The sequence below is a fragment of the Nelusetta ayraudi genome, unplaced genomic scaffold (genome assembly GCF_046127955.1).
Source record: "Nelusetta ayraudi isolate G7.1 ecotype Tasmania unplaced genomic scaffold, CSIRO-AGI_Nayr_v1 ptg000005l, whole genome shotgun sequence".
NCBI classification, from domain to species: domain Eukaryota; kingdom Metazoa; phylum Chordata; class Actinopteri; order Tetraodontiformes; family Monacanthidae; genus Nelusetta; species Nelusetta ayraudi.
Window position 1 is genome coordinate 4,037,501 of NW_027466055.1, and position 17,500 is coordinate 4,055,000.

The window sequence follows — 17,500 nt, forward strand, 5'->3', positions numbered from 1 at the left end:
TCGCGAGATAACATGGGTAAAGATGCTTTAGGAGCAACAGAGATGGAAGAAGAGATGCAGAAGAAGCCAGAAGGTGGAGGAGGAGAAGAGAGGGCAGAAGTTAGCCATTAGCGATGCGGCGTGTGGAGCCCACACTTACATGCGTTCCACAAGGTTAACGATAAGAGCCCCTCAGCAGCTGAAATGCTCAAGTAGCTTTTATCGTATCATAATAATGAATCAAAGATAAAATAAAATAAATGAAGTCCAAAAAGTCAGCAAGTACAATAAAGCCTTGCGTGCATGCAGAGGGTCGGGGAGGAGGGGGTGAATAGGAGGCAAAGGAAAACAGGGAAAAAGAAGGAGAGACTCGGAAAACTGTAGAAAAGAGATGGAATAAAAATCTTGCTCTTGTTCAGCTAATATCTTCTTATGTCATCTGGGTGAAAAATGTTTGCCTGCAGGTCAGGGCTCCCCCTGTTCGCAAAAAAAGGCTTCTTAAAACGCTTCACAGCTCTCTGCTACATTAGATATCTGGCCTTTGCATCCCATTTACTGCTGCTGGCCATTAGGGCGAAGGAGAGAAATAAGGAAGTGGGTCGGGTTGACAGGGCAAAAGAGGATGGAGCCAAAGAAAAATGAGGGTCAAAATGGATAGACACTGACAGAAAAACAAGAAAGCGCAAGCCGAGATAGGTTTGAAGAGCAAAGGACGCTGATCTTCAGGCGCCACCGTGGAAGGAGGAGAGTGGAGGAGGAGTCGCTATCTGCATGTTTACATGAACTTATCAGGGAGGAAAATCCTCTGAACAAAACTGTATTTTATCCTGAGGAGGATCCTGAGTTAATTCTAGCCAAAGGTCTGAAAGCCTGGACACATCCTGTGTGTGTGTGTGTGTGTGTGTGTGTGTTTGTGTGTGCAATGCCCTTGGCAAGAGCACAGAATCTGGCCATTCAGAATACACAGTAGTTAGCCACCCACTGAAGCAAGCTGTTCCCACTTCCCTTTTCCTCCTCCACTTCCCCCCTCTTTCCCTCCCATCCACACCCCCCCTTAACTCCTCTAATTCATTTATTTTGTGTATAAACACACACACACACACACACACACACAGAAATATATATATTTTTAGTGTTGGAAAAAATACAACAAAGAACTGTTTGTCGTATTTTTGTCATGTGGTGCAAATGGTGCAAGTGAACAAGCTCATCTATGTGCAAGTTAATGTACTTCCAGATCAGATTCAGACATTTTCTTCACTACAGGGGTTTCTGTGTGATACGATTCTGTCAATGTAATCTTTCTTGTATGCTTGAAATGTTCCATCTATAGAACTTGAAACAGAGATATCATGTGGTTGACCACTACTGTTCAGAACTGTACAGATGACCAGTGAGATTTTCAGAATAAAAAACAGACAAAAACAGGTGTCAAAACTGGAAGCCTGGTTTTAATTGATATTGCTCTACTGTAATAATCCTGAAAGGCATAGTCTGGAGTAACACATGTAATGTTTCAACCCATAGTAGTTTAAGTTACAGAATCATAGGTCTCTCTTTTTGCATTGAACAATATATACAATGTGAAATAAATACATTTACACAAATGGACATTATTGTTGTAGCACACTTGTATGATACACATCACAAAAATATACAGGTTATTGTTTCTTTTTTTTTTTTTTCATTTACTGATGTGAAGCACATCTAAAATCTACGAACATGTTTTCAATAACACTACAGGGACGGCTTTCGAACGCAACTCTTCTTCGCCACGTGGGTCCATTTGTCTATAAATATTCTTTGTATCCAAATGTGTCTCTTAAACGTTCCCCCTCACGATATCAATTCCCGATTGCAGGCTCAGCCGCAGCAAACAGTGGCAGTTACATTTGGGGATTAAATACAACTAAATGACTAAACACTGCTGAGCTGTAGGGTCGACACATTTTGGCCTTAGCAGATTTCCGGGGCAGCCACGGTAAAATGGACAATCCTGCTTTGTCGTTAGGCCCTAATATAATTCTGATAAACTATTGTTAAATATAGTATTTGCTGCAAATGCATCTTGGATCCAGATGACAATGATAAACGTGGCGCCCAAAGTGCAACCAACTCTTCCCACCAGCGGCTCTGCAAAACAAAACCAAAAAAAAAACCCTCTATATAAAATAAAAGTGTGATTTGTTGTCGTGTGTTATGGGCACAAGTGCAACATGGCATCGCAACAGCTACAACCGCATTTGAGTGTGCGACCCAACAAAAAAATACAGGTGCAAACTGCATCCCTACTAACAAACAAAATGCTCTCGGTTTCTCCCTTTTGTCTGTCACATTTGAATCAGATCCTGGCAATGAGCAGCAAGTTGGAGCCGAGGAAATCACAGAGTCTCCCTGCAGGTCTGAAGCCGGGGAGTCTGGTCTTTGCTTTCTTCATGTTAGAATTAAGGTTATTTTAGGGACAGAATGCTGCTTATATTCCAACAGCTCCACATTGTAGCTCCTCGACTGTCCAAATATAATTTGGTTGATCTAAAACTATCCAAGATGGCCGCTTGTTATTTGCGGGCATCATGTTTAAAACCTTTCATCGACTCAGGCCAGCTTCAGTCTTCTCAGAGAGAGAGAGAGAGAGGTGACAAATGCGCAGGACTTCTGTAGCACTGTACAATACATAAAAAAAACAGTCACAGCATAAAAACAAAGTTAAGAAAAGAGCACCTTTCTTCCATAATTTCTTTGTACAGCAGAAAAGAAGTGCTGTCGGTAAAGTGTCAGATGAGAAGCTAATTCAAGTGAGATATTTCAAACGTAACATGCGGCTGTTTTACAAACATTTTATCCTAATGAAAAAAAAAACAAAAAAAACAACAAATTCTTACATTGTCGACTTCATTCTATTTTACTGAAAACCTCCATTTTTGGAATAGTTTGTAGTCATATGGCTGTAAAACCAGGGGTCAGAGCAAAGAGGTTCCATGCAATGAGTAGAAAAAGCAAGTCAAAACTAAACTAGTGGAGATCTTTGTTTGGACAGTTCCCTTCAACCTCCTGGAGGCAAAAACATTCACCTGTCTTCACTCTTTGTCATAAAGCAAAAAATAATTTATTTCAAATGATTCATAAAAGGATGTAACAATAAGGACGTTATTTCAATTGTAAAATTTGCATCTATTTGACTTATTGTAGATAATGGAGCTGAGCTGTATGGAAGGCAGTTTAATGTACAGCAAGTTAATCAAAAGAGTCACCTAGAGTTCTGAAGTACTCAGTTGTCTGATTGATTGCATTGTTATTCAAACCTAAAGATATACAGTATAGTGTTTACCCTACAGGAAAGTTACACAAAGATCCCTTTTTAGCGGTGTTCCTTCATTTAGGTAATAAATGTTTAATTGTTTATGTATAAAACAAAAACAAAACAGGTAAAACAAAAAAAAACAAAACAGTTTACTGTGGTTTGATCCTCGTGGTCTTAGTCAAATGTTTCTAGAAGAAGAGCCTTCAAATTGGTTTGGTTCGGGTCCCTGAACCCCGCCACACTGGCCGGACAGACAAAGTGGCCTCTAGTCTACGTTGTGTCGCCTAAAGAAGAAGCACACGGCACAAGAATGGGAACCACCACAAGAAAAAGTGCACGACATGCCTTGGAAGATTCAACAAAGGAGGGAAGGATCCAACAGAAAGAGGACGTGGAAACAAAAGCAGACAAAAATCAAACAGACCATGTTTCTTCTTAAGAGAAAAATCCATGAACATGAAACACACAAGAGGCTGAACTATATTTTTTTTCTTTTTTTTCTGCCTTTCCAATAAATTGTCTTATGTTAGAATTATAATCTGCATACTTTACAATATACAATGTTGAAGAAGGCTGAGAAAATACCCCTTACTAATAATGCTGATATAGAGCGTGTGATGTTAGAGATCAACTACACTTAAAACCGCAGCTCAGCTGTGACAAGTTGCCATTTCATATTAGATAACACTGTTGTCCAATCCAGGTTCCATGAACCCGTGTTGGAAAACACAACAGAAAAATGATCCAAAGGTCCAAAAGTGACACATTGTGAAGACTCCCATTGGACTGCACGCACCACTTGAACCTGTCGGTTCTCAATTACTTTTCAATTGCATGGAAATGACTGCACGAACGTGTAGCTCTGTTCAATTCCAGTACAGCACGGATTCATGTGTGGAGTTTTCAGATTTGATGGTCTCCGTAAATTCCAGCAACTTGTGTAAAAGTGAACATACATGAACTCTAGTGAGTCTTTATGGTCTTATTAATGTGCATACATACCATTAACAGACTTATGCTGCAGTGCAGTGGATGATTTGGTGATGTGTTTTTGTCCTCGCCGATTTGCTGCACACTTTGCGTCATTTCGCTGCTTTTGTTTCTTGTCCAATTGGAAAAAAGCCTCGTCACAAAACCCACCGTTGCAGCTCTCCGACTATTACGGCATGAGAGCAGCTTCCAAACCCCCCTCCCGCCCCCCAAGGAATTCTGAAGTTATCTAATAGCCCCTGGCAAGTTACACAGAGCGAAGGAGAAGCCACAAATTCTCCCCGAATCCCCTTCCTCTCTCCCAAATTTAAGACTGGCACGTTATGTTAATATTGCAGACTTAAGTCCATATGCACAAGCCCCCTCCTTTAAAAACCACTATTGCTCAGAGATTTCTAAGATTAACGCTGATTTGTTAATACATTATTACTTGTTATATTTATATATATATGGTAATTGCTGAAAGTGATCAAGCTGATAGAAAAAAGGAAATACATACTGATTGATTTTTCAGTTTTAAGAAGACAATATTAAATAAGAAAAAGAAACCAAAAACAAAGCCATGTTATATGCAATATACAGGATGACAGCTATTTACAACCCTACTACTGGTATCATAGCCAAGGTTACTTTCGAGATAGAAATCAGGAAAATGATGGAAGAAATCAATAACAGTTCTTTAGTCTGTTTTGTCAGCACACCTTTTACCTTTGGGCTTGTGTTCCACTGAGCGACTGACACGCCCTCATCACTGCCTGCGCGGATCGCCAAAAACACCTCGAGATGGGCTGAAAGTGGCGAATGGGGCGAGAGCAGCGAGAGAGTCGTGCCGATGGGACACTTTAGCAGTTTAGTTAATGAGCGCGGGCTGGGCTGTTATTTTCATGGCACATTTCACAGTCTGAGATCTGAAGTGACGCGGGCGAGAAAACAATGTGACAACGCGAGGCCTCGATTTTACCCGTGGAACCGGCAGGGATCCACTCTCAGCCATCTACAGCCGACACTGTTACCGTTTTACTTACTAAGAAATCTCGACGACTGGCTTGATATTTAAGAGCGCCGTCGGCCTTGTGAGGTGCGCCGTCGCTGATACAAACGTTTTCACGCTCAGCTTTCTGAGGCCGCTGCTCCTCAGGGAACACAATGAACGTTGTGAGCAAAGAAGGGGAGTCGTAGGGAAACCGGGAGCTGAATTTGGGGAGAAACCAGTAGAGTTTACGGCCGCGTTCCCAGGTGGTTCCAACATCTCTGAGCCCTGCTGGCTGAGCAGACAACCAGCAGAGCTCTGGAGTTACATCATCGGAAGCCACCGGCGAACCACGGCAGACAACAGATTCGAGTTGTGACGATAAAGTTTGCTGGCATCCTCTCGAATGGAACTGGGCTCCATTCTCTGGCACGGCCTGTTTCTTCTTCTCTTGTTCCGTCTGTCCATCCAACGCTTCCTTTTAAGTGTAGTTTGACAAAACACATCATTCATATTTCTTCAGAGTTCATCTCCTTTTTTTTCTCTTCAGTCTTCTCCTTCAACACTTTAAAAAAAACACAACTCTGTTGAGGGGAAATAGGGCAGCAAGAGGAAACTCGAGCGCAGTCTTGAAGTCTCTCAGGACTAAAATGAAGAGTTTTCAGGATCAAGTTTTTTTTTTGTTGTTTTTTTTTAAAGATGTCCATACTTGAGCATTTGTCTTTAATAACATCTTAATGGTTATTAAATGCCCGACAGTTTTGCCATCTTCAGTGTTTGGGGCCTCCGTGGAAACAGATGGCAACAGTTTCAGACAGAAGTATCAACTTCTCTCAGTCTCAGTGGGGGGAGGGGGGAGGGGTCATGTCAGTCCGTCAGCATCGTCCCCAGAACAACAGGTCATGTGACCTCCTTTCCGTCAAAGGTGAAGAATGTTTGGGGGTTTAGGTAAGAGGTTAAGTTGACTTATTTATAGGAGCATGAGTCAGCAGACTTATTTTAGTGTGTGTGTGTGTGTGTGTGTGTGTGTGTGTGTGTGTGTGTGTGTGTGTGTGCGTGCGTGCGTGTGCGTGTGTGCGTCTAACATGAGTTTGACTATGTAAAAGAGCAAGAGGTCATTCAAAGATCGCGTTTGCATTGGAGCAGAGGTGGTTCAGACTTCAGCTCCCCGATGTCCCTCCATCCTGCCGGGCCTCGGCGCTCACACCTTGGCCTCCAGCAGCTCCAGAAAGAGTTTGTGCATTGGGACCTTGCCGTCCTGCTTGATGCTGTAGAAGTGTTGCACGGCCTTGGTGGACGTCTGGCGCAGCAGGGGGAGGGTCATGAGCAGCTTGCCTGCCCGACGGGGATCCTCCTGGTGCTGGGCGGCCTCGTAGTCTTGCAGGGCCTCGTGAAGCACGTCCTGGAGCTTCTGCACCGCCTCCACGTCTTCGATGTGCATGGAGTCTGCAAGCACATGGGGTCGAGTGAAATTTAGATTAATCCGACGAGTTTTCTCAATTTATGTTTTTTTTTTTTCCAGAAAAAAAGAGGGAAACTATGTAAACTGAATGGCATTTACTTTTGCCACATAAATAAGAAATACTTTTCAATCAGAAACCCCACAGAAAAACAACTTCAACCAGCCAGTCATTTAACGTGGGGACTGCTCCACTCTGTCTTGAAGGAGTGCTTCTGTGGGTGTGATGAATGGACACACAAAGAGTGGAGTGGGCGGAGAGCAAAGAGATGTACTCGCAGAATGATGAAGAGATGCAGGGGCACCTGAGAGCCTGACTGTGTGTGTGTGTGTGTGTGTATGTGTGTGTGTGTGCGTGTGTGCACTTTGTCTCTGCACGTTTTGTAATCTCTCTTTGAGCTGGTGTGTGAGGTGCGTTTGAGCATATGTGCCTGTGAAGGCTGAGAATGTCCCTCAATGATAATGCTCCATATTGGCCCTTGGGGAGGCAGAGTCTTAATGTGAGCTGGCCTTTAGCTCCCAACCTCCGATCAATGGCTCTGATCAATGACTACATGCATGTTAAATAATAATCACAAGGCAACTATTGATAGGCTACCACACCCCGACAAACATGGCAACACACTCACATTGCACAAACTTGTGTGACCTGGGAGCCGATTAAAAAACAGTGGCAGTGTGAGGCAAACACTGCGATGGCTCACAGAGCGTCTGGCAGCAGAGACAACAGCAGCTTCTTCCTGCAGAACTACAACTAAGAAATGTTCTGAGGTGTGTCGGTGTGAGAGTCTCTGGCTCTCGGCCTCCAAATATGCAAGAGGCGATGTGCTTGTAAACTTCAGTAATGATAACATACACTATACAAATAGAATGTGCCGTGTGAACACGCATTGTTTCACAAGCACGACTACATTTCAATGTATTGATTGAATGTATTCAGTCATTTCAATGCATAGAAATACAAACAATTACGAATGGTTTGAAATCAACCGACCGCACATCTTTCTTTGACTGCTAAATTCTTTTATACTAATAATAATAATAATAATAATAATAATGATGATGTTAAATGGCTTTATTCTATCAACAGAAACTTCGAAACAAGCAAAATATAAATTAAAATAATAATATAGAAGATTTTTTTTTTTTTATTGCTGCATATATCCCTCAAAGACATCTCTACAGAGTACTGGCGGATCTATGGAGTGTAATGCTTCCATCAGTATGCAGGGCCAGGCCAGTAAGACAGTTGAATCCCACTGGAATCAATAGACTATTCTACTGATCCTCAGACGCCTTTTCTAAAAGTCGGAAATAGAATTAGTGTTTCACTTCATGTTTTGATCAGTGGAAAGCAACACCACACTGAGGAGAAATTCATTTGTGTGACGTGTGGACAAAACTCACACATCTATCGCCTTCATAAAGAAGACCGCCAGTGAGACTGAGTTGACTTTTTTTTTTTTGTTAAAGCCAAGTGTAATGAGTCTCCGTTATGATGGTGTGTTCACTATTTAGTCTGCTCGACGTGGCTGCAGCTCTGACCTGCACTACATTCTGGAGTAAAACAGCAGACGCTAATGAGCACCAACGCAAAAAGCTGTCGGAACACACGCTTACAACGGAGCTACACACTCGCAGACACACAAGCACGCACGCACGCACGCACGCACGCACGCATGCACGTACGCATGCACGCACGCACACGCTGCAACGCGCACGTGCCTCCTGTTTCCCATGGCTAGTTTAGCTGTCTTTACATGTGGGGCACGTTTGCTAACATTTCTTAAGGCTTGGCTTCATTAATGCAGACGATTAGCATCCTGTGAATTAATTAGTGTCAGTGCCCTTCAAAATGCTAATGCTAGCATTCTGTTGTCTTGAAGAGCAGTTAGAGCGGCCCACCGGCCCACGATGCAAACTTCTTCATTTGAGCGTCAGCTGCTCCAGTTTACAAGATTGTGTTATTTGATAAATGTGTTTTTTAGCACCGAGAAAGCATTTGATGGAGAAATTCTCTCAAGGATTTATTAACTGAATGTGTCAAGCTGATTTAGACAGAAGTGTTGGCCATGTGCACTTTCTAAAACGTACATTCTTGCCAGACATTAAGTCGATTAGTCATTTATCTTGACAAGCCTGCACCTGTCTTCATACTGACAGCGTAGTGTGCGCTTAAAGAAAAATCAAGGCGGGGCACTGAGCTGCTGCAGTGCCACCAGTCACCAGCAGTGGCAGCAGATTCCCTCTTAAACTAGATTCTGTCACGTTTGCGAATGGATGCCAGGTGTATATTTATTCCAAGCAGACACAAAATGCAAGTTGTTTTATTTTTCTATTTCATATTCTTTACATAATATTTTTTTTCAAATACACAAATAAGAATTGTGCAAGACTTCTTCATATTTATGCGATTTTGTTACAAAGCTTAAGTTGTAAGAAATTATCTGCAAGATTCATTACTCACAATTATTTTTAGTTTAATCTCTGTTTTGCAGCTGCATATATATTTGTTTATTTAATCATCTCATAGTGAAAACTGTGGCTGTGAACCGCTGGACATCACACTTTTTGAACAATACGTGCCGTCTTTTAAGCGTGCTCGTGATTTTACACAAATGCAAACGCAATGGTTCAGACTCCACTGGTTTGTGATGCATTCAGACTTGGCAGCCTTCCCGTTGTCTTTCCTGCAAACCTGGCAACCCACCATCCAGGCCGCTGGATCACCCCAGGAGCGACCTGCTTTTTTCTGAACAGCTTCCAAACCGGTCAGCTTTCTATACTTTCTGGCACTGACATTATCAATCACGCAATCACGCACGCAGAAACAAGACAAATAACCTCAGCGCCAGCCATTGATTGTCGCACACACGGCCTACAGGAAAACAGCGCGTCAATATGTTTTAAATCTGTTCTACGATGGTGTGACTGTACGTGTGTGTGTGTGAGGGACTGTCCCTCCTGGCTGCTGTTGACACGCGTGTTGAAGAGATGAAGTTTGCATGTTTGCAAGCCACCCTCATCCCCCCCCAAAAAAATTTGAAAAATTTAAAAAAAACGTGCAGGTTTACGTGCACGGTGACGACGACAGGACCAGAACAAAAGGCCCCTCCCTCCCATTCAACGCTGTCCTCTTGCATTCTCCCATTTAAACACATTGTATTGACAGCTTCCCCCTTGTAATTAAAGAGTACTGAAGAGCTGGCCGGCTTCCAAGACAAAGTTCAAAAGACGGGTCATGGGAGGAGGGAGGCGCATGTGTGCGTGCGTGCGTGTGTGTGTGCGAGAGAGAGAGAGAGAGGGAGAGGGAGAGAGAGAGAGAGAGAGAGAGAGAGAGAGAGAGAGAGAGAGGGGCGGGGGGGACAAAGCGGGTCTGACTGACTGTCTGAGTGTGTGTGTTTGCGTGCGCGTGCGTGCGTGCGTGTCAGTCAGCTGTCGATGCAGCTGGACACATCAGAGAGGGGCCTTTATCGACAGACTTTGGGCTCTAATGATTTCACCTTATTTAACAGGCATCTGAAGAGACGACTATGCTAATTGTAAAAGGGATCGCCACTTTGTTTGGGAGGCGGGCGGCGGGCGGGCGGGAGGGAGGTAGGGAGGTGAGCTTCAGGTTGAAGACACGTGCACGTGCACAGGCGCGTGCACGTGTCCAGTGTGTCTTTTGTGCGCCTTGAAACAGCAGTAGATGTGCTGTTGTCATTTGTTCTTTGTGTGTATGCATGTGTGTGTGTGTGTGTGTGTGTGTGTGTGTGTGTGTGTGTGTGTGTGTGTGTGTGTGTGTGCACACTGCTTGGATATGGAGTATTGAAATGAGTCCTTTGACTCTTGGTTTAGCTTCAATGAGTCCCATGGGTCTTTGACCGTCAAGGATTAACTCTCTCTCTCTCTCTCCTCCTCCTCCTCCTCCTCCTCCTCTTCCTCCTCCTCCAGCGCGTGCTTGAGCACAGACGCACAACGACGGGTAAAAAAAGACGGCAACAAAACAAACCCTGGAGTCTTTTCTTGCGTACCTGAGTTGGCCAGCGCGATGGCCTTGAGCGTGACAAATTCCTCCTTCTCCAGCTTCATCGTCCGGTACTTCTTGACCAGCTGCAGGATGGTGTTGTTCAAGTCCAGCAGGCCGGCCAGCTTCGACTGGTCCTCGTCCATGATGTAGTCCTCGGCGTACACCAGCTGCAGGAAAGAGACAACGCAAAAGACAGGCCGATGTGTCACAGGATGTGGCAGCGGTGTGGTTAACAAACGGAGGACAGTGAGAAGGAGGGCACCGCGCACCTTGTCTTCGAAGGAGAGCGAGCGGTAGACCACGCGCAGGATCAGGATCTCCATCCACGCGCTCTGCAGTAGACTCATCTGGTCTGCCAGCGACAGCGTGGAGAAGCCTGGTGGAGACAGACAGGAGGGGGGGAGGGGCAGTTGGATGAAGATTTCGAATTTGCGAGGCAAATAATTCACATCTTTTTTTCAAACCCTCTCGAAGTCAATGCAACCTTCCACAACGGCAGCGGATTTCCATGGAGCGAAAAAGCGGCTGTTAGTTTTCGCTCGTGTCGAGTTCTGCAGAGGCAATGAGGCGAACGGCTAAACCTGCGACCAATCAAAATGATGCTGGCATGTCGATGACGTCACATAAAAAACTTTTGGGTAATTTTATACGCATGTGGCTGGAGGTGAGTTTCACTGTTCCAATCTCCTGTTTGGAACCGAAACCGAGCGACAGAATGTTGAAAATGTCGAACGCTGAGATGGTTCGGGACCAGGTCTCCTCCCTCCGTCCGGCTGAAGGGAGTCGCCCTCTTCCTCCTCCTCCTCCTCCTCCACCTCCACCACCACCCCAACCCCCTCTCTCCCCCATGCCCAGGGCTGTTCTCTGGGGAAAGGCAAGCCTTATCTCCCCCTGACACAACCTCCACAGATCAATGCCGGCCATCGCTGCCGTGCCGCTCAAACACACGCACACGCACGCGCGCGCACACACACACACGCACACACACACATACACACACACACACACACACACACACACACACACACACACACACACACACACACACACTAATTGCCGGCATGGCCTCAAAACTGCTGCTTTCTCTCGTGTCAATCCCAGCCTGTCTATTTGCTTACGTCTGTATCTGTCTGTCCCCCGCTATCACAATCGCAGCCTTCTTTATCACTCTTTGTCCGTCTGAGGCTGCAACATTTGTGCGTCTTTGTTTCCTGCATCCGGCTTAACAGCCACCTCCACCTGAATATGCTTACAGGGGCCGTGTGGGATGTTTATCTTCTGAGACCTCGGGACAAAAAAAAAAACCCAAACAAAACAGAAACAGCCATCCAGTCTTTACTTACTGGAAGGGCCTGCCGCCATGGGATCACGTTATTGCAAGTCTAAATGGAAGTCGCTCAACGGCGATGACTAAAAGTGCTGCAGCAAATTAAAATTCACAGGGCGACAAAACCCAGAAGAAACAGCAATATTCTCCTTCGCAATGCTGCGCGATTACTTCGGAACTTGAAATTGTTGGAAAAACCAGTGTATTAAATTGTTGAGCGTGCGGTGGAGGCTCAGCGCAGCTCCGCCGGGAAGCCGCTGAACACGACATCACTGCAGGGCCACTGTAGCTCAGGAGGAAGAGCGCATTGTCCAATGATTGAAAGGTTGGCGGCTCAAATCCCGCTCCATCCCAGTCCGTCGTTGTGTCCTTGGGCAAGACACTGAACCCTACATTGCTCTCAATGGGGCTGCAGCGCCTTGCATGGCAGCAGCCACCCATTGGTGTGTGAGTGGGTGAATGAGAGGCCATTGGACAGCGCGATATAAGTGCAGTCCATTTAGCATCCTGCGGTGAGATTTCATAGCATTTAGCCACGTGTGTGTCTTTTGACTGTCTTTTAGTTTTTCTGTCCATGCTGTTGTGTTTATTGAGTTTTTTTTTTTTTTTTGGGGGGGGGGGGGAGGGGGGTGACGAGATTTAGCTTGATGCAGTTCCACCGACCTCGCCCGTCGCCTCTCCCTCCCTGTCGCTCTCTTTCAGTCGCTCTACCGTTTTAATGGAACACCTGCCAACTCACACCTTTCCACACAGCTGTCCTTTCCTCACACACCTGTCCATTCACACCTGCCCGCCTATACCATGGCACCGTGTGTGTGTGTGTGTGTGTGTGTGTGTGTGTGTGTGTGTGTGTGTGTGTGTGTGTGTGTGTGTGTGTGTGTGTGTGTGTGCTAGCGTGCTAGCCTTCCTTCACAGGCAAAGGGGAAATACAGCGGCCCACTTGAACACACCTGTCAGACCTCGCTGCAGGAGAAGCGGGCAGATGAGAAGGAAGATATTTCCTTCAGCAACATCTGCTGCAATCTGCCTCCTCTCGAGACGGCCGGTCGGTACGTGACAGTGAGCGCCGCGAGTGCATGCGAAACGTGCAGCTGGGGCCTTTATCTCACCGTGCGTTGGTGATGGGGAATGGCAGGCGTCTCATTATGTCCAGGTTGCGGGCTATTGTTGTTTGTAATGCGCCCTAATTCATTCCACCTACAACTCTGTTAACATCTCCAGCGTGCGCCATCCTCACCGAGCAGCGACACAATCTGGGAGACGCAGTACACGCGTACACGCGCTGGGTGACGTACAGCGGAGATACAAAAATGAGGCAGAAACTGGAGGCAATCCAAAAGTGGATGACTGATATGTGCACGCACACACACAGACAGACGCACACACACACACAGCACCAAGAAGGCAGCAGTATCGTTGCCAACTGGCAGTGTCTTATTCTACTTAATGAAATCATCAGAAGGGATTAGAGGTGAATTTCTTAAGGGGGTCTCTTCTTCATGGACACACACACACACACACACACACACACACACACACACACACACACACACACACACACACACACACACACACACACACACTTGTCTCCGATGTCTTCAGGGGGTCCTCAGGATTCATTGTGCGAAGGGGAAATAAGCTCAGGCATTTCTAAAATTAACACAGACACACAGTCTGGCTTATTGAATCTGTTGGAACCCCGAGGTCAAGTGAAGAGAAGACGAGGCACGAGCGAGGGGTTAATATCACTTAATGCTGTCGCCAGTTGTGTGTTTCCACTTGTGCCAGTGTGTTTCTGCACGCGCATTTTTTTTTTTTTGTTTTTTTCTCCGTCCCTGCGTCGGCCCGGGCATCAGGAACAGCAGGGACGGTTCGATCAATTTGAGGACATCCCCCTGGTGGAATCTGATCTGGTGGGGCTGGCAAAGTGGAGAGGCATGCACACAAACAGAAATCTATAAATACGCACGGGGTGGAAAAAATAACATCATTCAGAGGGCGTGTGCACGAGTAGTTGGGGGGCTTTAAATAAGGGTTTGCGTAAATCTCCAATCAACACCAATTTCCCTCTTAATTACAAGGAACATGCACACACGCGCCCGCGCGCGCACATACACACACACATACACACATTGACCAATAATTAAAACCCTTGTGATTAATTTATCGAGCTGAAAGTGCAGCTTTTCTTGTTGAAATGCATCAATGATTTTTATCAGGATGTGGTTTGGCTGCGTGTGTGTGTGTGTGTGTGTGTGTGTGTGTGTGTGGCTGTGTGGCAGGCATCAGAAATTTGTCCACAAACAGTTTCTCAACCAATGCAACCACCAGCGCTGCTCGTTAGTGAGTGAGTTCTTCAGTGTGCTGGCCAGTTTTGCCATCGCTACACGTGTGTTTGTGCATCTCCACCTCTGTGTGTGTTTGTGTTGTGTGCGTGTTTTCCCGTGTGAGCGCGTTGCCCCTCCACCCCCTCCACCCCCACCCCCACCCTCCTCCTCCAACTGGCCTGTCTGCGCTGTTCAGCCATCCAATGCCTCTTATCTGTCTGATTAATAGGCGGCCAGCTTCAGGACAAATTAATTAACAGATAACGCCATCTCTCCCTTCTTCCCCTCCTCCCCTTCCCTCCCCTCCTTCTCATGGAGCGATCGATACGGCAGAAGAAAAGAAACATCAATGGGAATTTAGTGCTGATGATGGAGAGAGAGCGGTATTGATGGAGAGACCGCGAGGAAGAGTGAGGCGGAGAAGAAAGTGAAAGGGTGGTGGTGGCGATGGTGGTGGGGGTGTTGGAGGCGTGAGAGGGGAGGGACGGGGGCGGAGACCTTTCTTTCATACCTGTGATGTCACCTGACAAAGGAAGGCTCCTTATTTGGCTCTAATTACATTTCCTCTCTGCCCATTGTTGATAAGGCATCTCGTACCATGTGTGGGAATGTGTGTGTGTGTGTGTGTGTGTGTGTGTGTGTGTGTGTGTGTGTGTGTGTTGCGCAGGCTATGTGATCCAGAGCCCAATGTGCATCAATTTAAGTCAAACCTCACAAGTTTTTCAAAGCGAATCCTTTCTACCTTTTATTATTTTTGTGCCATGGCCAGAGTTGAAGACTTTTGCCATCTTTTTCCTTTTCTGCTCTGACAAAGAACGACGCATCACTGGACATCTTGAAGACGCTACGCAATGTACAGTGTTCTCTCACTCCTAGGCCACGTTTAGAAGGGCGCTACTAGAAAACAGGAAACTGAAAAAGACGACAAAGAGAAAAAAGAAAAAAGGAAAAGAGAAAAAGTAAAATGAGAAAAAGAAAAAGGAAACTAAAAAGACAAAAAAAAAAAATGATAATAAAGAAACCGGAGGCAAAAAGGAAGAAAAAAAGAAAAAGAGAAAAATAAGAAAAAAAAAAGAAAAAAAAAATGGCCTGGACCGTAGGCCTTGGGTGAGCTGGACAGCAATGCACAGCCGCCACACACTGTGATGTAATTCAAAGTTAGTAACAGCTGATGAACACAAACACATCTATGCAACATTCATTGTCATTGTCGACTGTTTGTGGCGTCCAGGAGTTAAAAGGTGCGCCAAGACCGAGCTGCTAACCTCCTTCTGCTCCAGGGGGGTTGACGTGCGCGTCTTGCATTTCTTCTTGGGACGCTTCTGCTGAAATATTTAGAAACCTGGTCGCACCTGCGAGTGTGTGTGTGTGTGTGTGTGTCTCTGTGTGTGCAGGTGAGTATGTAGGTGTGTGTGCGCTTGCGTACGCCATACATCGGTCTGACAGAAGGAGGCTGCAGCGCAGTCATAGGGAATTAAACTCTGCTGGTCGCTCTCGCGCCTTCGCCTTCTTCCTTTTGCTCTATCACACACACACACACACACACGCACACACACACACACACACACAAAGACAAGCACACGTAAACACGCGCGTCAATTCCCCAGCCACCCTGCGGCCTGTTTGTCTGCCAAATGAGTCTTGACTGCACGTTTACACCCGAGACCGCACAACAATCTGGCGCGCACGCACAAACACACACACACACACACACACACACACACACACACACACACACACACACACAGAGGATAGCCCTCTCTCATGCCCCAGTTGCTACGTAAACACGCGCAAACACATGAATCCAAGAGGCCTATATTTGTTTTCTTGTGGTTACAGGGCAAATGGGAACCAGTGAGAAGAGACTGCGATGCTCATAGCTACCAGTGCACTCGTGTGTGTGTGGTTTGTAAAAGCAGTGAATCCATTTGTCTATGAGAGTAGCACTGCGTTTTAGAGAGAAAACGTAGTTTCAACAAATAACTTCAATATGTGTAAAGCCAGGAGGAGTTCAGAATTTATGTTCTAGAATTGCATTAAGGTGCACGTGGCTCCACAGCAGGCCCCCCTGCTTACACTGTTTGCACTCCGTCCAGCACGACTGTCGCTTTGAGACATGTTTGACCACAAGCTCCTCAACGTGTCTCGGCAACTTAACAGCAAGGGGCTTCGCGCACTTATCGCAACTTATCGGTCTCAAAGTCGTAAAAAGGCGGTTCACACGTTGTCACCGAAACACAGCGCAACGCAACCCGGCCAAACTGAATTCACACAAGGCAGCGTGCCGCTAACCTCGCCCGGCTGCTGGCTGGCTGGCTGGCATCTTAACACTGAATTCTCACTCCTCCATCTTGCCAAGGTACAATGAGAAGTGTTTTAAAAAAAGTGTTTTTAAACAATTTCCCAACCGGTTGGCTTCCTTTACGAAAATGAGAGTAGGAGGAAGGAGAATGGGTGCGGTGCCAAAGAAGCTGCCCTGAAACACCAGGGAAGAAGAAGCCCAATAAGAAAAGATTAGAGTGGAGACAACTGCAATTATCAGAATGAGATGGTTTTTCACATTTAAAAAGAGCAACAAAAAAGATGACAATATCTCAGTGTGCGTCAGTGTCGTAAATTGCACCAAGCATGCCTTGCACTTTTAAGTCTCCCTTTTTCTAGAAGCATGAAACCTCATTGGTCTGCTTGAAGTCCACCCAAGCGTTGCCTCGTCTCACCTCTGCCCTCCACCACATGGACGGGCAATATATGGCCAAAATCGTCGCGGGGAGGATTTGGGAAAATATGTATGTCATATGTATCTCTGCAATTACATTAATCAATCAATATTATTCATCTGTATTTAAGAATTTAATACATGATGATTTTTATTTTACGATATTTCTTATTTTAGCAAAGAGCTGCGACTAAAACGGCTTCAAGTGGTCTTGTCGCTGGTTGCAGGTGTGAGCAGAGCGGACTGGTGGACTGTCCATGTGCAGCGTGCACACGTATTGTGTTCTGCGGGGGACAGATTTAAGTCTTCTGGCCCACTGAGATAGAGATTGCATTAGGACACGTGAAGTTTCCAACAGTTCCCAGCACATCGCTGCCCTGCATGTGAGTGTGTGTGCGTGTGCAGGTGCGTGCGTGTGC

At 45.8% G+C, this 17,500-nt stretch overlaps 1 protein-coding gene across 4 annotated transcripts in view; it reads right to left on the reverse strand.

Annotated features, from left to right (window-relative positions):
• Positions 1–1,410: 1,410 nt before the first annotated feature.
• esrrga (estrogen-related receptor gamma a) overlaps positions 1,411–17,500 on the reverse strand; it is a 69,705-nt gene continuing 53,615 nt past the window's right edge. For all 4 annotated transcript variants that reach the window (XM_076050255.1, XM_076050263.1, XM_076050238.1 and 1 more), the window contains exons 7-9: positions 10,981–11,087; positions 10,716–10,878; positions 1,411–6,686 (exon numbers count right to left, since the gene is read on the reverse strand). In XM_076050255.1, the coding sequence (XP_075906370.1) occupies positions 6,442–6,686; positions 10,716–10,878; positions 10,981–11,087 (515 nt within the window). In that variant the 3' untranslated portion in view covers positions 1,411–6,441. The remainder of the gene's footprint in view (positions 6,687–10,715; positions 10,879–10,980; positions 11,088–17,500) is intronic.